At 36.2% G+C, this 26858-nt stretch overlaps 1 protein-coding gene across 2 annotated transcripts in view; it reads right to left on the reverse strand.

The window, feature by feature from the left end:
- Su(Tpl) (Suppressor of Triplolethal) overlaps positions 1-26858 on the reverse strand; it is a 120820-nt gene that overhangs the window by 21511 nt on the left and 72451 nt on the right. For both annotated transcript variants that reach the window (XM_088227964.1, XM_088227963.1), the window contains exon 3: positions 7180-7269. In XM_088227964.1, the coding sequence (XP_088084090.1) occupies positions 7180-7269 (90 nt within the window). The remainder of the gene's footprint in view (positions 1-7179; positions 7270-26858) is intronic.

The following is a 26858-nucleotide window of genomic DNA, read 5'->3' on the forward strand; positions in this document are numbered from 1 at the left end:
ATTTATCAGAATTGGATAAATATTTAACTGACAATTTATTGAGTTATACCGATGTTTGTAGACAATGACAAGATTCCACCCCTTAGGGAGTTGAAGATTGGTATATATTACATCAGAGATAGAGAACATCTTTGAGAAGGAAATAAGTTGACTTTGGTGAAGAAAAATATCTGAAACCTTTATTGGTGTGGGCGAGATTCATCTGGCTGACTTATTTAACATTTTTATTATCATATTGTTTTTTATGCTACTTCTTTGACCAGTTAATTTTATCAATAATATTCAAGGTGAAACATTGCATATATTTTATATAAACTCGGTTTCTCTACATTTTTGCAACTTTTCTTTCACGCACACCAAATTCCGATTTTTTACATGTCAATTTTCAACACGCTATGCGTCTTCATTCTCTGCTTCGTTCAAAGCTCGTATTAAAAAAATAAAATTTTTGGCTAAACATGTTCGTTCTTCCGTTGACGAAATAAAAAAACATCAATAAGCGCAAATCAACAGATGTATTTTCGGTGATTTCAATACAACTTTACGCGATTTGGTGGAATTGTTTTAAGCGGCAAGGTCTTGCGCCATCAAGTCCAGAGATTTTATAATCAAGTTTGTTAAGAAATGTTCTGCGTATACTTTATAAACTAGTTTATTAAGGTTAAACAATATTCAAATTACAAGAAAAACGGACCCAATGCACTAACTTGAGGTACGTTAAGGTTGACAACATTAGTTGACCACTAGTAATAATACCTCATTACTTATTGCTTAATGGGTTGCTCACAAGGTTCGCATTTTATTCGATTGTTGTATAAATTAAAACATGAATGTGTGAATATAATATTATATTATAAAGGGACGAGAATTTGATACTTAAAATAGTAGTCATATATTTTTTAACACAGTTTTAATATGTAGCCATAGGTATGAAGTTTAAATATAATCATGGTAATATTATGTATTCTTATTTTAGAAGAAAAAAAAAATTACGATTAAAATTAGCAAAAATATATACATAGGATAAAGCTGTATATTGATTTATTTTAAGGCATTCAATTTATGCGAAATAAGTCAATAATAATAATAAACAATAAAGTTGCAGAATACAAACAAGGTGCGAAACAATTTGATATAAATTAGGTAAGAGGTTAAGATTTTTTTATATTTTGCTGCATAGTAAATAAATTGTACCTTTCCATTTTACAAAATAGTCTCAATAAATTGCAATAATATTTTAAGGTAGTTTGAACAATAAAAAAATATCTTCAAAGACGTTTTTTTCAAATAAAAAATATTATCAATTATTTTTTAACCCCATATTTTCGCTGCTGAGTATTATGGGTAGGTAAGTTTCCAGGAAATTAATTCAAACTTTAATTTAATCGGTCATTTGAGAAACCTCATAAGTCAGGTTTTTGGCGGATGTGACTTTGACTTGAAATGCACATAATTCCCTTAAGAAACCTTTTATCGAAAAATAAAGGTTTATCATAATGAAAGACAGCATGATAAGCCACTTCTTTAAGATATAAACATTTCATTTAGAATTTTATAACAGCTTTTTGTGATTTCTGAAAAGTTTAGACCGGCTGACTTACGGGGTTTTTCAAATGACCCGATTTAATTGTATTATATACTTGCACATAAATATAACATAACATGGCGGCTTCTGTGGTGTAATGGTTAAGGCGCTTGCCTCCCGCGAGGAAGGCTCCGGGTTCGATTCCCGATGAGGACACGAAAAAAATGTAATTTTTCTCAAGCCTGGGTGTTCTGTGTTCTATTGTGTAATTCACCACCGTAATTTGGGCCTTCTGCCTTGTTGTGGTATATAAAAATATAAAAAAACATGAAAGGCCAATTTTACACCGGTCGTAAAAATCCACACGACATGCAACACGGAAAAATTGGGGTGGATTGATTTTGATTATATTATTTATTTAGTGGATACACTCACGTAAAAATCCTGCAAAAGGAAATCGAGTGAAGATTAGTCGACTTCATGATGTACTGTTTAGCCTGCCATTAATTAAATATATAATTACCTTATTTTTATGGTTCTGTATGAAGGGTACAGGATATAAAGGATGAATTTCAAAAAATTAAGTTTTCAGATATAACGTTTTTAAGTTTTCAAACCACTTGGACATTAAAATAAACTTATAAATATAAAGGAGCTTGCTTAACGTAAGTAAATAGCCTATACTGTTTTATAGAAAATCTCAAATGGTCTTCATTAATATGAAATTATCGCTTTATTTCCAGTATTCAACTGACATCCACCCTTTACCTCCTGTATGTATTATTTTTCTTGTTCAATAAGAAACTTCGGCCCAACGGGAAATTGGATAGAAAAATGTTTTCTTACGCGCGGTAAAAAATAGATCATCAAATTATACGGCGAAGTTTCTTAAAAATATAGGAACAAAATATTTTGATGAAAACGAACTACTTTGAACGACGTCACTCGTTCAAATGATCAACCAATGATAAGAGAGTTGTGGAAGACTTCCGGTTTGCTTACCGTCAACGGACCAATCGGCAGAACTGACCGATCGGAAGAGAACTTGAGACATCACACGCGGAGTAATTTCAGAAATACAAAACGTTAAAAAATCGTAAGATAATACGATACAAATAAATAAAAAAATACCTCTGAGCTTCCTCATTATTTTGGAAAGTAGAAACTTCATGTTAAATTTTATTTAATAGAAATGTAGACCACGAGAACTGCTGTCAGATGCCATTAATACTTTAAAACACATAAAAATTGACATTTATCCTTTATATCCTGTACCCTTCATATTCATAGTCTTCTTATTATTATATATTCATATTATTCGTATGATGTAGCTTTAGAATAGGCATTTTTGTGTACCTAGTGAACCTGCTGTGAATATTTCCTTGCATCTTAAAATGTCATTTTTTTATTAATTACCTACACTATAAGCATCTGTTTTTATTTTTTGCATTGCGGGTAAATCATATGTAGGTCCTTTTTTGACAATAAACACCGCATTACGGCACTCAAACTGACAACAAAAATCAATCCCCCAGTGTAATTTTATCTCGCTGTCCGAATTTTCACGGTCATCTTAAATAGGTCTAACTCTAAATACTATTAAAAAAAACGGTTAATTTTTTTTAAACACAAATTGTTTTGTTGCTAACCAATTTTATTGTTTTAGGTAGATAGTAGATATCGAGAGACGCCAATTTCCGACAAGGAGTTGTGATCAAAATGTTCCCACATAGAACCCAAATCGGCGGCACCGCTACACTGGGTTTTTGGGTCACTCTCGCAACTCTTAACAAAACGAGTGCGTATACTATGTAATGTACTACACTCATCATTCGGCACAATTTATCATTCCTCGTATATATATATATATATATCGCACATCCGATTAAATAGAGTCATAACTCAAAAAATTCTGATTATAGTTAAGTATACAGAATAAATTATTTTAAAAAAACTCTCATATGTAAATTTTTTACATAATTCTATAATGGTTTTACGATTAACCCACTTTATAGCTGTATAACACGCTTAGGGCCAGTTGCGTAAAAAAAAGATTGAACTTGATTAATTGTTGTGTGATTGTAAAAAAAAATATTTTTTTTACTTTTCCGTGCGAATTTTGACGAAAACGCAACAATTATTTAACTCAAAACTTTTTATTTAGCCTTTTTTATGCAACTGCCGCTTCCACACCACGGCGAAAATCCACCCGGTCCGATAAAATAACATAGGGTGTAACATCCTATTATAAATAATTATTTTAATGATTTCATTTATTTGATGGCAGGTAAACGCACTAGCCAGTACACCATGAGGCCGACTAATCTCAGCTTGATGTCCTCATGCAATTTTTTTACCTGCGAGTAGAAAATGAATAAGCTAAACGAGAAATTAAAATAATAAATAAGTATCCACCCACCCTAATTTTACCGGGTCGGATGGATTGGGACGATGCATGTGAAATGGCCTTACATTAACACTTATTTAAGCGCCGCCGTTCTCGAACGGTGTCATATTAACTTCGTACAGTAAATAAACTATTTTTTTATGGCAATCGAAGTTTCTTTAAAAATATAACATTTTAAAAACAAATCTAAATATACAGGGTGTTCATTAACCCTGTCACATTCAAAACCACGATGATCAGTGTGAGCAAGAAGACATATTGGCACATTAAATTTTTTTTTAGTACATATAATATTTAAAAAAATAAAATATCAAAAAAAGCAAATGGTTGGTTACTTTTGCAGGGGAGAAACGAGGAGGGGGGGGGGAATCTGATACTGCGCCGCGCTCCCCTTACTTCTCCCCTGCAGAAGTAAGCAACCATTTGTTTTTATAAATATTTTATTTAAAACAAATTCTTTGTTCTAAATATATTTTTTAATATGCTAATATGTCTTCTTGCCCATACTGATCATTGTGGTTTTGGATGTGACGGGGTTTAAAGAACACTTGTATACGACACATCGGCATTGCTTTAAAGAGTAAAAAGAAAACTGAAAGAAAAATACATGGTTTGTAGATTACGTGTTTATTTAGTATTTTAGGCTCTGGAATTTCTCTTTTTTTATAGTTATGACTCTATTTTATCGTATGTGCGATATATTTTAGGAACACCTGTGTTTGGGAAGCCTAGTACTGCCTACTGCCCACAGCGACGAATAACAAGCGTCTACAGATTTGGGGTTTGAAGATCCACAGGAGAACGACTACATCAATTAATTATATCTGTTAAAGATGCCTAAATAATATGATATGTCGGTTTTTAAGACATATTAAGCTGAATAATACACGGGTTTTCAGGGCCATACCGCGAAACTTCAGAGGAACATTATTTATGATGTCCTTTTTAAAATATCCTAGTGATTTTTGTTAAAAATCGTAATTTTCAATAGGTATAAAAAAAGAGATTAAAAGCGTATTTGACCAACGAGGCAATACACAACGGACGCGGACTAGGGAAGCGGCTGGGTAGGGGTGGTGAAGGGGTTTGTGGAAGGGATGCTGGTCCGAGATTTAAAGTTTACCATGGCCCCGATTACAATGGGAAGTTAATATTTATCTTTAATTTTTTCTACAAAGTAAAATTAAGTTTTCTGTATGAAAAGCAGAATATGCATACAATTTTTTTTCTTCTAAACATGTTCAATTATAGGTTACCGGCGAAGATATTTCAAATGTTCATGCACATATACTCATTTTCATACACATATATCGTCCATCATCTAGTAGAAGTTATCAAGATACGCTACGATCGGTATACCAATGCAGTGCCATATGCACCTCTAGGGGCGTAAAGTGAATGACGAAGATGTATTTATTAGAAGATCCAGGAGAATGACTAGACCAATGAATTATTGTGAAGAATATTGTTCTACGTGTGAAATAGAACCAAAGTGTTTTCGACTGGATGGCTACTCTCAGGTAAAAATCAGAAAATCGGGTGAAATTAAGTCCGCCTCGTTGTGTAATGGTTTGCGCGTTCCGCTATCAAGGTCCACGGTTTGATTCCTGGCACGGAAAATATTGGTTTTAAAGGCGGTTCTACACTGCAATACTTCATCGTTCAGTACCATACCGTCCGTGTATCAAACATAATCTAGATAGCGATCGGAGTGCCAATGAAGTGCCCTATGACCTATCGGCTTCGGATAGGGAAATAATGATGAGGTATTTATGTATCATGGTGACCCAAAAGACGTGATTTGCGTTTTTGGCTTTTTGTCTATATTATTCTGCCGCTCCTGTTGGCAAGCCGGACTATTTCCAAATAATTTAGGCGCGGTAATGTTACCGGGTTCACCCTACAAAAGGTGACACGTTGTGTATGCGTTTGTAGGGAGAACACGGACACGGTAAAGTTACCGGGCCGGGTGGATTTGCGTGGCATGTGTGAAAAGGGCCTTTATCAAACGGCTTTATATTATAACTTAAAACGCGTGTTGGAATGGACATGTAGAGTGAATGGACAGCGAAAGAACGGCTAAAAGGATCAAAAAGATTACGAGTGTTGACGGCTGCAGAGGACGAGGAAGACCGAGAAAGACACGAAACAATCGAATCCAACAAATAATCGAAGATGGACATGTCAAAAGTCAGAATAATAGGCGTGCGTGCATGAGAAAGTGTGTAATATAATAAATGTAGAGGAAGTGAAGTCTGTATGCAAAGACAGAGTGATATGGCGTTCTATTCTCTCTGAATACCATTAGGGAAAAACGGCGAGACGGTTTGTTTGTGTTGAAATCATATCAAGGGAAGTCGCAGTAAGTTAGCAATCGGCAGCCCGAAGTAGCAGGTAACGAGCGGCAGCCTCCGCACTATTCTAGCACCCAGTGGCCGCATTATCAGCAGACGAATGTGATTATTTAGCGAGCGCGAGCAATGATAATTGGGCGAGGCGGCATAACGCAGAACGCAGGTACCGTTGCGTGCCGCGGAAATGTGGGCCGAGCAGTGGCGTTGGATAAGGTAAAATGCCCAATATCCTTCTCGTCGTAGGGGAAATGCTCGTAGCTCGACAGAACACACAACGCGGATGCAATAATCGAATTTATACATTAATACAATCCGCACACCTGAACGGTGCGCGAGCCTGCTTGGATCCTAAACAAAAAATGACAAGAAATCGTGGGCAGAGATATGGGTATTTCTGTCTCCGAGTGAGACGTCTGGTGCCTAATTCCGCGCGGCCAGCGAGAGTTTTGGCGGTATTCGTTTATCAAAACGTAGATTTGGCAATGAGAACGCTCCGCGTGCGCAACATGGAAATACCTGCATGAAGCGTTGCGTCGGCTAATCTAACTACCCTCCGTCCATTGCCGAATTCTCTTTTTTTATAACGAAAACCAAAAAGTCGATGCTTTATAAGACGGCAGACGGCGGACCCGAGTCTCACTAATACAAGCCCGCGCCCGTGGGAAGCCCGGTGCACGTTACTTATAGCTTATAGTAGACACCATTTTTTTAAGTCGACACCTCTTCAATACGACTCGTCTCCGCGTCTGTGTCTGGGTTATCAATATTGATTCGCGTATTTATTACTGCAGTTCGAAGGTTATCGCGAGAAGCATTATTGAATTAGTGACAATACAGACGAAACAAAAGTAAAAAGGACAATAGATAAGAAAATAAGACAGTGATAAACGTACCTGGGGTCCTTCCATTTCGGCATTGTTGGCCAGGCTAAATCGGAATGTGTGGGTCGGAGAGCCTCCGGAGCCATTGGGAATGGAGATTTTCTGTAAACAAACAATACACATCCATATTAGTCGAGTTATTGTGTCCTCGAGAGGCGATACCCCCCCCCACTTCTCCCGTGTACCGAGTACTGAGTATCGGTAATCGGTACCACACCGACTGCGGCCACGCAAATGTCACCTCCAAATAATATGGGTCTGTTATCTCTGTCTATGTCGACACAATGAGTTTGATAACTTCGAATGGGTCGAATTTTATTAGTCGAACCGGCGATTATCGTAAATAAGGTTTAGAATGTTTCCCCTGGAATTTTGGCAATTAATACCTGGAGGAAATTGCGAGTAGATTAGTTTTGAGACTTATTTTAAACACCCAATTGAATGGATTTATAAATGACCACAATTTCAAAAAAATCGATAATGTCTATAATGTAGACGAGTTGTTGTACCGCAGGTGATATTTATTTTTGGTGGTAATTTTCCAAATGTGTTTTGCACTGATAATTTTTTGAACCGAATGTTTTGGATATATATTCGCAATTATGCAATAAGCACACATTATTAACTGATATAACGCGTGTTTTTAGATTATTAAGGCACGTGAATCTATCATTGTTTATGAATTACAATTAAGATCGAGATAAAAATGATTCATTTAATTGAAATATATTATTCTGTCTCGGAAAAGCAGAGAATTGAACGAAATATTACAATACTATAAGAGACCCACTTTTTTCTATAAAAATAAATGAATATAGACATATTATTACGTCGAAGTACGTAGAACAAATTCCTATATGAATTCGTTTAGGGAATGGGGAGTCAGCATATTAAAAGGTACTAGATTAGAGGGAATAACTATATGGATGATGATGATGATGATGATTGTGTATTGTTATTGTATTGTGCCGGTATCAGCTGCTGCTGCGAAGGTGGAGGGAGAAGTGTGTGTGGGGGAGAGGAGCACTGGAGACGAGCCAAGGAATTATTTCTGGTTTAAAATCTGGATGGTTCTTATTTAAATTATTTGCAGCGCATTACTCGACATTCCCGCGACCGCGGATTGGTGCAACCAGTGACCAGTGACATCTAACTGCATAATATAGGTATATTACCGCCAATGCAGATACGGCAAGGCTGAATATTAACTGCACTTTGTGCTCGGGCACCATTTATACTCATTTCTTCGAATGTGGAAAAATGCGCCCACGGTACATGTGTTATTTGAAATAATAGGAATAATGAGACGAAGCGATAAATTTTGGGATTGGTCTGGAAATGTTCAAGATGTGTATACCAGTTTATTACGGTAAGTAGCTTGATGACATACCGGCCAGTAAAGATGATTCTGATTATAATGGACGATCAATAAGCAAAGTAGACTAGTAGACTAAGTTGAGGTATAGGTATGCGGCACACGATGACGACGGAGGAGGTGAGGTAGTGACGGCGGTGAGGTGTGAGCATGAGTACCGAGCACCCAGCACCCTGACATAGTCGCTAGTCTCGCACCGTGGTCGCCAGTTGGCGGAGTGCCAGCTGAGTGGGAAGAGGAGGGGGAAGCTTTCACTACAGCCGCGGACTATAAAAGGAGACCAAAATCAGCGCAAATTGCATTCGAATGCCACCGTCATCCTAGGTCGGTCGGCGGGCGAACGGCAGGCGGTCGGTACATAATACGGATTACCCCCGTCGATCGTTAAGTTCTTACATTGAATCGATCTATTCCTCCCGAATCAGGGTAAAACATATAGCGCCAAATTGGGATGACTCGGAGAAAAAGGTCGGTGGGTCGACCCTGCCTAGACCGGTCGGGTTAAGGAGGTCACTTCCTGGTCCGAATACTTCCTGCTGTATCTGCGCAGTATGTCCTCGTTACTCTGTACAATCCTTTCCTCACTGTAGTGCACCTCTCTCGGTAGACGGACCTCGGTCGAGAGTTGCCGAGTCTAGCCGTCGCCGCCGCCGACACGAATGAATGTTGTGACACGAAACTGCGCGCTGCTCTTTCGTAAATAAGTTCCCAAGGTTGCCGTTCATTATTCGAAATAAATGCTTAGAGCGCTATTTCGGGTACGCTTATTGTTTTCTCCGAATCGCGAGAGGGAGTAAGTAGATCTGTCACCCACGCCCACAATATATTCCCCGAAATAAGAAGAATTCGCCATCCCATCTCGGAGGTGTATCGCGTTACCCACTCTCGCGGCTGTTCTGCACTGGCCCGCACCCCGCGCCCGACGGCCGATAGCTGATTACCTACGACCTACGACCGATACCCGCGAGTAAAATTCAACTACACATTTGTTCGTGTACCAGAAGTAAGCGAGATAGAAATGCGGAAATGAGAGAGCATATTTATGGACGGAAAAGCGCATACTAAATAGTAATGAAAATAGCACCTAATTAGTAATTAGGAAGTCGGCCTGAGGGAGGGTATGTGGCGCAGTCCTGTGCGGGGCTGAAGGTAAAGACCCGCTACCGGCCGCCCGCCACCCGCCACCCGCCGCCCGGAGCGGCGCAACAGCCGCAAACGTTATGCAACGAAATTAGAAACCGATTTTATTTCCAAATAATTATATTTGGCACGTTACTTTTTCACCGCCGAGTCGGTTAGGTGATGTAAAGCGCGGCAAAATGAAAGTGCCGAGTGTTGGGAAAGTGGAATATATTTTCATCGACGAACGATAATACTAAATAATTTTCTACCGTCGCGCGTGAAAACGCGATAATAGCGCTCTTCGTCAAATACATTACTCTAGTAATAGGGGAGCGGCGATGGTTATGGCAAGGGGAGGGAGGAGGGAGGAAGGAAGGCAGGCCAGGAGATGGGCTGCAGGAGGAGAGCGGTGCAGTGTCCGGTACCAAACTCCCTGTAGGAGAGATGCCTTTCACTTTTAATTTAAAGAAAGTTATTCGCGAACGAGCTTGATAATATAACGATGGCCACGAAGCGAAAGAGGCAACCATTTTATAGGTGTCACCGATCAGCTGACGTTGATTGAAGTTAATAGGTGCCTACTGCTAGAAACCGAAATTTAAATTATATAATTAATTCTACCTCATACAATATTATAATGCACCTATCGAAGTAATCGAATGGTGGTAGAAACGAACCAAGTATAGCGGGAGAGGACGGCCCCCCGTTCCGGGGCCCGAGTAGGGCGCCGCAGCGCTGTTGCCCCCCACGAGACACCCGACTGACCCGCTGACACGGCTCGACCCACGACGGCATTAGCATTAGCATACCGCATCAGATCATTGACGGTAATAATTGTATAAAAATGTTCTCGGACCCGCGTAGTAACCGTTAGCCGAGTGGTGTATAATAACCGCGCACTAAACAAACGGCGAGCGTTAGACCGGTTCCGGTGGACCTACTACAGGGCAGTTCTTACGAATCAAAATGTTCGCAATCGTTAGATTTCGAATATTACCCGAACGCAAGAGACAACCGCATTAAAAAAAAATCAATAGTGAACTTTATTGTTCGGTAGATTTGACCCGCAGTAGGCTCCCTAATCCGGACACCCGCCACGAAGGAAACCAAAGTGTTATCTGATAACGGTGGACTTATCACAAATCACAACAGTGACCAGTAAGTAGGCTATTGTTACACAGCCATCTAGTGAGCGCTCCTATCTGGCCTATTATCCAGATGCGATTAATCGATTTAAAAAAAACCGGATAACTCATTGGGAATAATTGCGTAATCATATTTATTTTATTATTTATACAAAATGCTCAAACGGCCTGACTACTGGCCAATAGCGACTAGCGAGTTACGTCAGCCGAGTGAAAGGGGGCTCCGCCCTTGTAGCGAGTTCTCGCTGCATTCTACCGTAGCGTTATTGTATAAAGAGAGTTGGGAATTCAGATGCAAAACGTTATGCACGCATCTATCGAGCGAAGAAACCAGAAAGTAACATATAGAAGAGAGTCGAGAAGGATGAAACCCGACTAATCGCGAAGGAAATATATTACATATGATATTATAGTCCGGCACACGACGCGACGTGTGATGTTTCGGAATGTGGAACAAGCGTTAGAAGAAAGCATGTGAACTATATCCAGACTAAATGTCAAGGACGCTCTTCGGCGATGATACGGGTATGCATCGGATCCTCGGAACTAGAATTTGTATTTTAACAGTAGAAAAAGAGGAAGCGGGTTACGTATTATTGGTAATTCTATACATGAAACGAAAACTGAAAAAGAGCATAAATACGATTTTCCTAATTACCCACACCGCCAGCGACGATGACTGACGAACAGAAACGAATGGCGGAGAATGTGAAAGTCCCGGAGTCGGGCGAAGACGAGCGAAGCCGAGCAGAGCCGAGTGGAGAAGTGTACTACTTAGGTGACTGGGGACTGGACTGGTATTGGGCATTGGCCTGGTACTTTGTATGCGAGTACGCGGTACGTGGGTAGTTACCGGTAGTACCGAGTGATCAGGTGGTCAGCAGTGGATCGGCTCTCTACCGAATTAATGTACGCGCCACAGTGATGGAATGGAATGCAAGAAAGCTAATAGGAAAACGATTTATGTAACGAACGAACCGTCTCGGATGCTTTACGAATAGCTGAAGATGGTTATTTTGCCTTTATATCACAATTCTTAGTAACTAGCGACTAACGACAGGGAGGAGAATGATTCTGCAATCGATATTTCGGCGTGATACAAATGCCGAGTCCCACTCGACTTACATGTCAAGCTGTGGAAATATTTGCTCAATAAATCGGTATACATAACCTGTGCACATAAAATAATCTACAACAGAGAAATGAATTTGCTTTAAAAATAATAATAACCTAATGCACAGTGACAATGTACCTAGTACCGGGATAGGTATTGTGCTGTTTAATGAATAACTTTGGGAAGGGTAGAAAAAAAGTAATATTGACAAACAACAAACAAAGGGTTATCTTTTTATACTACATACTACAGAAATAAATGAATAGCTATAATTCTGTACGTAACGATAAAATAACAGGGTACCGTAGCAGTAATAATAATTGATAACAAGAAGACGATGAAGAGCGTCATAACGATATTATTATTGGAAAGTCAAGTGAAAAACAGTAAGCATTAGTAGAAGTAAACACCTACTGAGGAAGTTTATATAACAATGTTCTGAAAATTGTTCATAGTCCGGAGCATCAGGTGAGGTGAAGATAAGGTCGTTATAATAAAATAATGAGATAAGACAATAAAAATAATACTTATTTTTCTCTCCTTATATTGACACGATAAGAACCAAAATACTTGGCGCAAGAAAGATATAATGACATAGGTGATACTCGCCGCACACATGAATTATTCGAATTGAAAATATTAACCTTTCATAAAAAATAAAATAAATTTAGTGGGTAAAATATATATTATATAGCGAAAAACAAATTACACATTTTCGCCATTATGTATTTTGAAATCTTGCATACAAAATAGACATTAATTTCAAAGGTACACGTTAATATTAAAGGTAATTTGCGGGCGATAAGACACATCGGAACATTTTTTGGTTGAATTTTTAGGTATTTTAATATAATTTCTTCAATTTAATAGATATGAAAAACAAATAAATTTTTGGTTCATTCTTACGTCGGTTACGTCCTTATCAAATTAGCATGTGTACACTAGCCATAAGTAATTAAAGTAAAACTTCATTTATCCGGATTAATGGGTGTCAGATTTTATGGCTTTTGAAATAATATAGCGAATTGGAATCACATTAAAAACTCACTTAAACAAGTCCAGCAAAGTTGATTGCACTTTTAAATTAAAATTAAAAACTACTTTTTTATTTTTTACTTTTGATATCGATCTGGATATTTGGGAATCCGAATGACTGGAATTCGGATAAACGGAGTTCTAGTGTATAATATATTTATATGCAACGCGTGCCACCAACTCTGTTTACTTCTAGCAATGAAAAATATTTAGAACATACTGTATATGTACATGTTACAGTCCATTCAAATCTTTAATAATCTTTGCTTTAAAAAAGTTTTAATATTAATCATTCAAATGTGCGTGCTTGCATAAGCATAGATTGTATGTTTGCTTGATTCACTAACACATTAACATAGCCTATTAAACATTCGAATGCACTGCACATCATTAATATTATACACATCATTTTTACTGCACGAATACAAAAAAGGAGCCATTAATAACGCCGATACAAATATATTTTAGATTCAATTCGAGAAATATCACAGCTCCGAGTTAAATATTACCTACTTCTAATACTACCATCACCCCATTTCCTCGTGGGGCTAGGTAGAGAGGATGGAACACCACACAAGTCTATCGATTTCTAGCTTCTTCCACATTCGTCATACAAGCCTTTCTATTGCGTCTACTTTTGACACGAATATTACCCATTACTTTGATTGATATCATATAAAATAACGATTTTTTTCTCAAAGGCGTTTTACAAAAGTGATTTATGATGTAATATTAAATTTTATTCGACTTAACATTTAAGTAAAATTGACAGTAAAAACTATTTATTATGTCAGTACACGTTAAGTATTTATTTTAAATGACTTAAGATAACAGCTGTGTTTTATTTTCTTTTCGGAAACATCCCTTTACTGTCACAATTTGACACTTCTGCTGGAAGAGCATTCCATGTCATAGAACCTACGTCACCAAAAAAAAGTTTGTAAATTATTCAGCTTTGGAAAAAAAAAATGATTTGGTTTTGCATTTTTTTATTACGTATGTTAAGTAGATCTAGCTTAATGCACTTGCTAAAACAGCATGACTTCTTAAGGATAAGGTTTTGAAGGAGAAATGTAAGTATTTAGAATAATCAATCAAATGTAAAGAATAATGCACCAATATGTATTATTAAAACATTTCTGAGTTCTAGAAAAATCAATACAATAAATCACAAAAAACAGCTGAGCAAAGTACATGCAAGTAATTTATGGCCTACCTAATAAAAGATAAACAAATAATACATACCTACATTATAGTCATGGGTGTCGGCAAGATTTATTTAATTGCTTTGCAAAATCTGTTTAAATGGATCGTTTTGGACTCAAGTATTTACTGACGCAAATTAAATTCAATTGAATAAAATATCATGTAAGGTTTATAATGAAAATAAAGGCTTAGACAATATTTTGTTTTGATTAAAGTCTTCCGAATCTAAGAAAACATGTATTTTTTAAAAGATAATAAACAAATTGCATTTGATCTGTGTGGTAGACCGTTCCACCGGTGCACGTTATTACGATAATCTTGTGACATAAGACTTATTATTGATACAAAATTATAGAAAACATACACCACTATTCTGGTACTATACAGAGTGTTCTTTAAACCCTGTCACATCCGAAACCACGATGATCAATATGAGCAAGAAGACATATTGGCAAATTGAAATAAATTTTTAGAACGAATAAAAATTTAAAAAATAAAATATTAAAAAAAAAAAATAGTTGATAACTTCTGCAGGGGAGAAACAAGGAGGGGGAGTCTGACACACCGTTAACCGCGCGGCCGCGCCCCCCTCGCTTCTCCCTTGCAGAAGTAAGCAACCATTTGTTATTTTTAATATTTTATTTTTACAAATTTTCGTCATTCTAAATTTTTTTTTAATATGACAATAGGTCTTCTTGCCCATACTGATCATCGTGGTTTCGGATGTTACAGGGTTTAAAGAACAACCTGTATGTATGTGCCACTGTGTCCTATAAAGGGAAAAACAACGAATAAAAAACTATTCACATTCCAAAGCTCATACGCACATCAAACTTCCAACACAATACTTGCAAAGTTCTCACACTGATCCTAACGTGATCCCATCGAACTTACGCGAAGTATTTCACCATAACATCATGGATCCCCCACAAAACACCGATTGCCCCGATATCAGTTTAATTTTGTAAGTTGATGCTAGATGGATAACTTTGACGTTAGATTGATATTGTCAAACATCGATAAATCTCTTAACGTATCTTTATGATCGAAGCCTCGGTATACCTGCTTATTGTATTTTATGAGGCCAATATAGCAAATACAGGTAAATTCATTTTGTATGGTAATCATACTATGAAGTGCAATACCCCAAATGTTCATTTCTATCGTGCGTGTAAAAATTAATAATTTTATTTAGATAATTGCAGAAAAAAGTTATCCGTGTGCAGTTATTAGTAAGTTGTACATAATCACCTGTCTACATAGTAACAGTTGACGGTGAGAACGTGTGGCGAGTGCGTGTCGCGCGATGGTGTGTGTGCGCGCCGAATATTTAAGGCGAGGGGTGTGGAAGGGGAAGGCGACCTGTTGCGGGGCGACCTTGCGCTCTCTACACTGCGGCCTTCGGGCGGCAAGGGGGGCGGAGCAGGAGTGGGAGGGAGAGAAGAGAGAAGTTGCATCCCTTGAGTCGTTTGTTATATTGGATCGGCTACCGTTCCAGGTAGGTTGGGTGATTTCTACCTAACAGCGCTATTGGGAAATGCAAACAGTACCCACACGCCACACGTCACAATGCGAGACTGCGAACGCGGAATAATGATGTCTGATGGCCTAGATAGCTAATTTATTATGCATGTATGTACGCGTAGGTACAGGTACGCTGAAGCAGATCCACTCCGAGAAACATCTGGCCAGTGAAGAAAGTGAAATGCTCGTCATAATACTTACTCGCTAAACACTGAACACTGAACGGGGACATTTCTCCATACTTCATACCGTCGACATCGTGAATGAAACCAAGCTGGCCGGCCAATCATAACGAAATATATCAATATTTACATTTTCTTTCTGCTAATAAAACTACGGAACAACACACAATGTCGATTGGCTACTCGAGAAAACCTACCCTACCTTTGTTTTTGGTTTCGCATACAATTTTTTTTTTTTTTAAATTAATGCGCTTTAACGTGTATTTAATAATTTTTAAACCGTCCGGTAGACAGAATTATTTTGTAAACTCTCCAATCGTCAGTTCAGTTTTCTATTGTCAGTATTTAGATGAAAAATTCTTACGGTGATAAAATCAAAATAACATACATTATTCGAATGCAATATAATAAATACCTACTGAATACTCAATTTTTTGCCCAAAACTGTTGTAATTTAAAAAAAATAAAATATTATGTACCTACCTACCAACTTTTATGTAATATTTTACCTTTATGAATATAAGACATAATATAATTCAATACTTAAAAAACAAAAAAAAAAACATTTATTGGATACGTATGACTCGTTATACCATAAAACGATTGAATCGTAATTTTGTGCCTGTCATGTAAAAGCCCTCTGGGCGTAGATATTTAATAATACAAAAAAAGAAGTAAAAATGAGGATTGCCCAGCAAGACGCTACCCTGCTCGCCCTGGTGATCCGGCGGACTTCCTGACTGCGGTTCTTGAATCGATGGAATATCTGACAGGCCTAGATCTAGACCTTTAAATTTATTTGTTTTTGTGTTTCTAATGTTTTTATAATTGATTTTCCTCTAATTTATAGTACTTATTTATATAACGCTATTTTTATGGTAAATAGATGCTCTATAGAAAAAAATATTTAATTTTGTATAGTAGGTATACTTGTTATCTATTAGATATTAGATAATATTAGACCTCTACCAGTTTTCAGAATCTATATTATGCTATGCCATCTTACAGAAACTAACATACGAAACGATACACGACAGGATATAACTCGCTGAAAAGTATTTCCTACATAAAAATTACTGTCTTAAAAAGCGTCAGTTGTAAAGCGGATTTAAATAAATTTCCGATTAAAATTTAATACTAAATTAATAACAATTATTTTTTAAATAAATTATTGTGCATGAATTCCCCAAATAATTGGAGCCTTCTTTTATACCAACCACACCATTCACCATTTAAAAAATACAACATCAAATCACGAAAATGAAAAAATATAGCAGGGGTCTACGTTCAAAGCGCACAGAAGGAATTTTTATCTTAACTCAACCAAACAGCGTTACAACACACTACCGCATTCGTATCTAATAAATAAATTTATTATTTTGTACATCATGACCCATTTCAAAAGATAGTAAAAATCACAATAAAAACAAAATAACATTGGGCGGATTTTTTTTTTATCGTATTATAATATTTGTTTTATTTATTTAATGGCAGGCAAAAGCACTTACTGGCACACCATGAGGCACTGATCTCCAGCGACTTTTTTTTGAAGAATTTTTTCTCAAACCTTTATTTTAAATAAAAAAATAATACATCTTGTTTACCGCGCCGAGAAATTATCTATGGAAATAAGATTTTTACATCGTTGTTTGAAATCGAAAAATATTTTCTAAATTTAAAAAAAAAGTACAATATGCACGTAAAATGTTCTAGAATCACCATATAAATTTAATAAAACATTAGTACATTATGTTTGAGCACATTATTTACAAATAAGATGTAATAATTTACATAAAAATCATACATACAAATTTAAAAAAAAATAATTGGATTAGTTTTATAGCCAATTAACAAATATTTTTGTTTTAAAAAACCACTGAACTTCCTCATTTTATTCAGAAAAATGGTATTTATCAAACAAACATAAAACAATATTGAATAAGATGAGGAAAAAGTGATGATTCACAATAATAATTCACATGTAAGTGTGCCATGAATCATAAATTTGCTGGTGACACTATTGCCACGCATGGTCAAAATTATTTTAGGAATTTTAATTTATGAATAGTGGCCTATTATTACCGTTTTATGAACGTATAACCTATGAACATAATATAATGTGTGGAAAGGCTCCTAAACTATTAGACCATTGAAAAAAGAATATGGGCCAAGGCACAAACGGTTAATTTTTGTCTGAAACATAAAACTTTGTAGCCAAAAAAAGCTAAAACCAAAACTATGGTCGTCACAAGTATTTATTTCATATGCATAATCCTGCAAAAAGTTAATAAGGAAGCAGACTGATTTTTTGCCTGGCAAGTCATGTTGGGGCCCGTGGGCACACAATTTTGGAGCTTTTAGAAAGGGCCCTTTTTGAACATCGAGGTCCCCATCAGGCTGGGGGCCCTGGGCTTGTGCCCCACGTGTCCTTATGTAAAAGATGGCCTGTGTGCGTCATATCTACAATCGTTTTTTTTTCTTCTACAAATGTTCTCTTACTGGGTGTCCTCCGTGCCGAGGAAAAAAATTAACATAACTTTGAAACATGCTTTAAATACTAAAAATTGTCATAATTCATCATATCCCTTTCCGCCCAAAGTGGTGCATAGGTCATTGCATTGGTGCACAGAATGCAGCGAATTTATACATATCTGTTACACGAAGGTAAGGTAATCAATCTTACGCCTCGGGTGCCAGTCCAGGGACAGTGAAATATTGCAATAAACCTTTAGAATACATATTTCTCTGTGACCCTGCCAGGAATCGTATGAGGCGGACATATTGTATCTTGACTCGATTTCTTTTTTCGTGATTTTTACCAGAGAGTAGCCGTCAAGTCGAAAACGCTCGTCCAGGGTTCTGGTTTTATTTCACGCACATAACTGTACTATTTATCCGCCTGGACACGGCAGATAAATAAACTCAGTTTTTGACATTAAAATATTGTACATAAAATCCAAAAATAAATAAATAATGAATCTAGTACATACATGGACGCAAGAGGAAATATCCGCATCGCTTTGGGCTGCGATATGACAGTTGCTGTCCATGTGATGGGATCATTGAGCAGACTGTAGAACGTCTGACATACTGCCCAATGCAAACTTATCACTCAGATAGCTGTGACAAATAACCTAGCTGAGATTTTAAACTAAAATGATACGCGAAGAGAGACTGTTCGATTCATTACGGAGACGATCGAACAGGCGCTATTTGATGGTGGTATTTAGCTCTTTTTAATTTTTGGGTCAAACATTTACGACTATTTTAATTTATTTATGATAATGTAATATTTCGAAGTATTATCTTATTAATTCTGATTTTGCTTTTGTTTTTATTAATGTTATCTTCGGTGGAAGAAAGTTGAAGTCTACTTAATACAATTTAGAGATAAATATGTTTGATAAAACCTTGCATAAAACAAAATCAAGGTACAAAGAACTTGCAACGATAATAAAAATAAATCTAGTATATACAGAATGCAAATCATTTTTTATATCCACAGGAGTTATTTCAGGTATAAGAGGGTTGACGCGCACGGTAGAAATTACGTAAAATAAAGAAGTGAAAATAGTTACGTTGACCTAGAAATTAGATTAAAAAAAATGTTTTCTTTTTATGTGCGGTACCAAATGATTTTTTTTAATAAATCCTAAGAGTATAATTTCTGCTATATTTTATTTATTTATTATTTATTTTATTTTATTTTATTAGGTAATTCAACAAAGATACATACTAGAAACATACAATTTGAAAGCATTCGTCGATACAATTTTACATGTTTTATTAATTTATATATATATTTTTTATTTTTATTTTAAGCATTTAGAATCCAGTATTCAATGCTAACTAATATCAGCTTTTACCCGCAGCTTCACTCACGTGGTAGATAATCAATTAGTTGTGTCGTTTATCAATAAGAGTTTTCCCGATGGAACAATATATTTTATCGGGATTGAAAATGGCCTGGTCCCCGATTACAATGGGAAGTTAACATTTATCTTCAATTGCAAGAAAATGCATACATTTTTTTGTCTAAACATGTTCAATTATAGGTTACCGACGAAGATACTTTAAATGTTCATACAGATATACTTATTTTCGTACACAAATATCGATTTTACTTTATAGACAGTCGAAGATAAGTCTGTTAACTTCCCATTGTAATCGAGGCCCTGGTCTTCTAACTATCGCTATAAAGGAAATACGATGATCCGTTAGTCTATGGTGGCGTAGCATCGTTATTCTGTTCACAAATCCAAAATTAAAAGCATACCAAACTAACCATAGATAAAACAAGTCAATTATAGAAATTCTTTTTTGACATCCCATCTTACCGCCTAACTACTCACATTCAAATAATGTTGGTTATTGTTGATATATAACATATTTTTTCGCTGTATTTTTTTAATTCGGGATGAAAAATAAGTATTATATTTTGTTTTTTACCTCTCCGGCTATCCCTACGCAAAACATTATGCCAATCGGTCGCTTTATTGAGACGGGAAGGAAACAAACGATCAAACAAACACACTTTCGCATTTATAATATTAGTAGGGATGTTATATAGACATGTAAACTTATTGTTATTCAATAAACAAACCCAACACATACCTAATTATTATTGGTTGCAGAGGTGTCTATAATATTTAATGACCGACCGAAGTATCGGTTTCGGACAAAAATTGGCCGAAACTTCGGCTTAGCCGAAACCTGCTGTCGGGATGTGGCGGATTACATTGGCTGTATTCGGGTGGAAAATAAGGACAATTAGAGATATTGGATTGTTGTCCATTAAATAATTATATAGTTATTGTATTGCCATTGTCTAACATAAAAAATAAAAACTAGACTGATTTTGTGATTTATTGACTATAGTTATTAGTTTCTTCTTTCTTCGTTTATACTTAATAAGTTAAAGTTCCTGTAGAGTACATTGAAGAGCTGTTACATATAAGTTATATGCATAACATACCAACGAACCAAAATGCGCTAAAAACAAACAAATTTACTCATAAGGCTTATTGTCAATTAAATTTATTTGCTTAAAACGTTTATGCAAGCATGAGGATAAACAGCTTGAGCTGCCTATGTCTAAGGTAGTTATTAGGAATATAAAGAAAAATACTCTCCATTACAGCTAAGTTGATTGTAATACCAAGGATTAATGGGAAAAAATACATAAGCGAATATGCATTTCTTCTTTTCTCCAAGCTACTGTAGCCTGGAGGTTTATTCTGTCACATTTCGTTTCGTAAATTCGTTCGTTCGTCATATATCCATCTTACTCTAACCCAATCAAAATCGTACTACGCTCTCGTTCCCTCCCATACGATACGAATGAATTTACGAAACGAATTGGGTACAGAATAAGGCCCTTCTGTATTTATGCCTAAAATCTCGTTTCGGTCGGTCACTGTATTTAACAAATGAACTAACATAAGTAAGCCGAATAGAAACACAATCGATCAGATCTAATTGATTTTAATATATGTATTATGTGTAAAAGTAAAAACTTAGGTTAAGCAAATGGACTCGGTTTCAGGATTTCATTGGAATATACTGTTTACGGTGGTATTTTGAGAAGTCGATTACAGTTCAGTGTAATTCCAAGAATACGTATTGGAGAAAACGAGTCAATGTGAGCGTTGAAAAGAAAATTTCTAAAGTTTGCATAATAATAATATACATACAGTGAATAAAGTAGCGATTACTTATGTTAATATTATGCTAACCGACGATAGTGCGTTCATATAGATGGATTCATATATTATTTTTATGATAATTCAATTGAGAATATGGAAATTAAAAGTTGCAGATTAACTATATTACTATGCAAAAATTGCGAAGAGTACGAAAATATTCAAATCGATTTGAAATATTTCGTAATTAAGTTAACCGGCACATTATATTATAGACGCACTTTCACAGAATACGTTTTTCAATCTAGTAATAAATAAATTGAAAAAAAATATCATATTGTTATGTAAAAAAGAATAGCGAAAAGTCAAACATTAATTAACGGTAGTGGTTACACACATAAAGAGAGACATTTACCCAAGCGTCAACCACAACCATAATACAAGATACTCTAATAGGGATCTGATACTAAGTGAAGGGGTCAACACTGTTCTGGCATCGAGACAACACTATAACGTAGGCAAAAAGGTTCATAACCTTTTGCCAGAATCGTGGAAAGACGGGAGTGTTGTCAAGTTACGGAAGGTGTTGACCTCGCTCTTTCATGACATTGGTCGTAGGGAGTCAGAAAAGTTGATGCATGCCACGGATTGGAGAACCTTACTGGATGTCAAAAATAAAATATAAAAAATAAAGAATAATTTAAAAAATATATATTTATAGATGACAACCATGAAGTTTCGCATAAATAAATTGTCTATGTTTTTATGAATGTATGTATGTGTATGCGCATGGGTGTATGTACGTGTGTGTGTGTATGTACATGTGTATATATGTGTATATTTATATATACATGTGTGTATATATGTGTATGTCTGTATGTATATGAATCAAAATGTGTATCCGAATAAGTTTATATTTTGTTTGTCTGTGCTCTATATTAATTTGTTAAGTATTATAATATATTAAAATGTAATTGCCTAGCTTGGAACGGGGTATGTACCCTTGTTAGCTGGGCAAAGTGAATATGGAATTGTATTTTGATAAAGAGTGTGAATAAATAAATAAATAAATAAATAAATTAGTAACTATATTCAAATATGTAAATGCGTTTTTATTTTTACAAATCTCCAAGTTTTGATTTCTTTGATAACAAGTTGTCTTCTTTCATGCGTTCATCGAATCAAATAAAATTCAACTGTAATCTCCCCCCTCTTCCAATGATCTTATTTTCTTGTACTTTACTATATATTAGTGCTTTCTATGTTTAATTTTGTATGGGTACTATTGTGTACCATATTTACGTGTATACTTATTTTTTAAATGACTTTAATTGTCATTATTACTACTGTTTTTTTTTTTTTTTTAATTTTGAGACAAAAGAATTTTTTGTATTTAATATACTTATATTTTGTACCTTTTAAATAAAAATATATGTAAATTATTTTCCTTTTAAAATTTTATTTGCACATACTGTTTAATTATTTTTTTATATCTAAATATGTTTTTTATACAAAACTGCTTTTTTATATATTATTTATGTAAAATAATACTTTTATATTTAATTTTTAAGTTTTTCACATTATATTGAAATGTTTATATTATTTTTAATATGTATCTTTTTAAGGTAAAAGGCACTGCGTGCCGTGTATGTTAATAAATAAATAAATAAATATTATTCCGTCTAATGTTTTTCCCAAAATTGATCAATGTCAAAAAAAAATATTTTTAAGAGTTAACGTTTTTAAGTTTTCAAACCTCTTGGGTATTTAAATAAACTTTTAAATATAAAGGAACCGGCTTAGTGTAAAAAACCAGTAGTCTTTAAGGTAATCTAAAATGGTCTTCATTAATATTAAATTATCGCTTTATTTCTAGTATTTAACTGACATCCATCCTTTATCCCCTGTACCCACGGATTTTTTTCTAGTTCAGGTATCTTGGAAAGTACAACCTTAAAGTTTATTTAATAGAAATGTAGATTATGTGAACTGCCGTCAGATGCTATTATTAGTTTAAAACACATACAAATCAAATATCCTTCATATCTTGTACCTTTCATAATGTATACTTTCGTAAAAAATGCCCACTGGGCGTATATTCAAATAAATATATTAAAAATGTATTTCAATAAAATATTATAATAAAAAAAACAGAATGAAGAAGAATGTGGGTTTAGATCGTTAGATTGTTTAGGTAACTATTGTACTTTTTTATTTTATTTATACATACATACTCGTAAAAAGTGAGACTTTGCAAATCCAGATACTGAAGTAAAAATAAGAAGAAAACGAGGAAGACCAAAAAGACATGGCACGATCGAATCCAACAAATACTTGAGGATGGACATGTAGAGTAGAAATGAAGAGTAGAAATAATCGGCGTGCGCGCATGACAAGATGTATGAATGTAGAGGAAGCGAGGTCTGTATGCAAAGACGGAATGATGTGGCGTTTTATTGCGTTGGTTTGCAAAAATAATTTGATAGCGTATTTATTACAAGATACGGAATCGTGTAATAAAATTAAAGACACAAAATGATAAAAATGTTAGATTGATTGGTAATAAGTAATAAGCATTAGCTTAATACGATGAGAACACTCGGTAAGCAGTTACATATTATCAAGTGTCCGTGTATATAATACGAAACCTCGGCTCCGGTGGCGGCAGCGGCGCGCGGTGGGGTGGTATCGGCGATTGGCGATTGGCGATTGGCGGTAGCAGTGCCACTCGAGCGAGTAACAATGGAGTCGCCAGAAGTAGGTAACTTTCACTATTCGCCAATGCCTTACGTGGCCTTAGACAACCGACCGCCAGCTAAATGGATCACCAAACGGAACCGATTATACGTCAGCCGTGACGCCCGCCCGTACTGCGCCGCTCGCCTTCGACGCCTTCCCGTGCCCTGTACCCCGTGGCCGTCGCCCGGTACAGCGTGCAGCGTGCAGTACTCCCGGCGCGCTGGCGGGACTGGCGGCGGCTCGTCCTCGCGCTGCAGGCCCTCCCGGGTCCGTCCGCCGCTCGCGCGAGGACAGTGGGGCCGCGGGACGTTCAGCTTACTGAACCTCATACAGATCACGTAGTACGTAGTACGAGTATTATCCGGCTATGAACTAAGCGAGATAACGTCTCAGTCGCACGGCGCAGAAAGACAACGCGAGCGTTGAATACCTCGCGCATCGCGCGCCTGAATCCGGCGAATGATATATTTGTAAAGGAAGTCATGGCCGCCGATCCGATTCCGATTCGACGTTAACGCGGTTTCTATGCAGCGCAGCCTCAATAATGCTCAGCGCCATTATGTATTTATTAATGCCCATTTTTATGTGCCTTCTAATTACCGCTCATGCAGCGGCTGAGCACGCGCACGTAACGCCGTATAACATTCGGAATACCAAAACTATTCCATTTGTCGTCGCTGGCGAGTAGCGAGTCGCGGGCGACTCTTCCAGCTCTTGTAACACCGGGACTAGACAATGCGCAAATGTCGGCGTTACTTTCCCGCAATACGCTACAGCTTACAACCGCGTGTAGACGAGTATCCGAGGAAATTCGCGAACCTCTGTGAACCTCGCTCAGTCGATTTCCATGTTATAGAAAGGTGAGTAAATTAAGTATCGAGTATGGCTCCAGCGAGGCGTGTCCGAAAGGTTCACGAATATAATAAGTATTATAATAACACCGAGATAATAAGTGCCAGTACTGTGTACATCGCTGTATACCGATGATACTATTAGTGTCACGAGGACTAGGAATATTGGATGCGATAATAAATATGCGCGTGTAATCGTGAACATCAAATCATGATAGAGAAGGCGGTTGTAAACAATATTGCAAGGTTCGAGTTTAGATGGATGTTGGAGGTTCGCTATGTACAACAAGGATGTGATTAGTAATCACACGCGACGTCGTTGTGGCCGTCGGTACTTGTACTTGGTACCGGATAGTTAAAGCGTCTGAGCGGAACCGGTTCCGACCTTTTCATCATTATTTTAATGTCTCGTTAAATACTTCGATGTTATTTCGTGTACTCGTAATAAATCGAAGGCAGCAGGACGCGAAGCTAGCTGTTTGGCTGCTCGGAGAGCCCCGATCGGCCTGATCCCAGATACCGGACCAGTCTAAGTCTACCCTCGCGTGATCTTTTCTTGTTGTAGTTTCAGCAAAAATGATATACAAATGGTCAATATACTATATGTATATGCGTACATACTGTATATATCATCGCAAAACTAAAATTAGGCAGAAGGCAGAAACTTGAATGTAAAATTAACGTGCTGTCGATTAGCTAAATGTTACTTATTGCGCCATACTAATGTCATTTAATGTTGCTCGTATTTATTTAAGTAATTGTCTAAACTTAATTGGATTTTATTATAAAAAGTCAATTCGTATTAGTGTCCATTAAATATTCCGCAATTAGGAACTTCAGCCCTACGGGAAATAGGATACAAAAAATGTTTTCCTGGGCGCGGTAATTAAGTTAATTAGAGCATTAAATTGTACGGAAATGTTTCTTGAAAATGTACGAATAAAATCATATTTATAAAAGTATTTTTTAGATAACGCAGCAAGAACTGTTTTTTTACTAACGAAAGTTTAAGTCTCGTAGACATTTTGCTTTAATAAAATAGGGGCACTTCAAGAAAACGACTGATCACTGCGAAATTAGGTGTATAGCTGAAAAAAAATAGGGCTTTCCAGGTTCGTAAGTAGCTATTAATTGTTCCTAGAAGGGATAACCTATGACTCAAACCCGGGTTCAATTACTTTGAACACCTAACGGAAATTTTTGTATTTAATTAGTCATTCGGCTATTTATGTTGCCGGGGGTGTATGCTAAAGATGCACATATTTTCTCCCAGCTCTGCCCGGAGCATGATGGCTGCTGGTCGCTAGCCGACTTCACACTCTAGTTGTTGATTTAAGAAGATTTTTCGGCTATGTTATTTAGGTAGGTTATTGAGATCTATGTTTGGTGATATATTATGTAGGTATAGTTGATTGGTCTGTTTTGTATTTATTTTACTTTTATTGTTTTATTAGGGTTACAAACAATGAACAACACATACGACATTGGTATAATAATAACAATTTGTTACTTTGAGATATTGTTCATTAATTATATGTGAACACAACATGCACAAATAAGGAAAAATAAATAAATTAAAAGTTTCGTTAAAGTATGCTATGATGTGATATATTTACTGCATGCACTATTTTTTTATATAAATTATCGTTCGTATCGAAAGGTTTCGAAGCCTCGAAAAGTCTCGAGATTTCGAGACTTGGTCCCCGAGTCTCGAGACTAATTTGTATCGAGACTGGAAACCCTAGTTGGGATATTA

This window comes from Micrasema longulum, unplaced genomic scaffold (genome assembly GCF_059751315.1).
Source record: "Micrasema longulum isolate JH-2025_06_02 unplaced genomic scaffold, ASM5975131v1 h1tg000549l, whole genome shotgun sequence".
Taxonomy (NCBI): Eukaryota; Metazoa; Arthropoda; class Insecta; order Trichoptera; family Brachycentridae; genus Micrasema; species Micrasema longulum.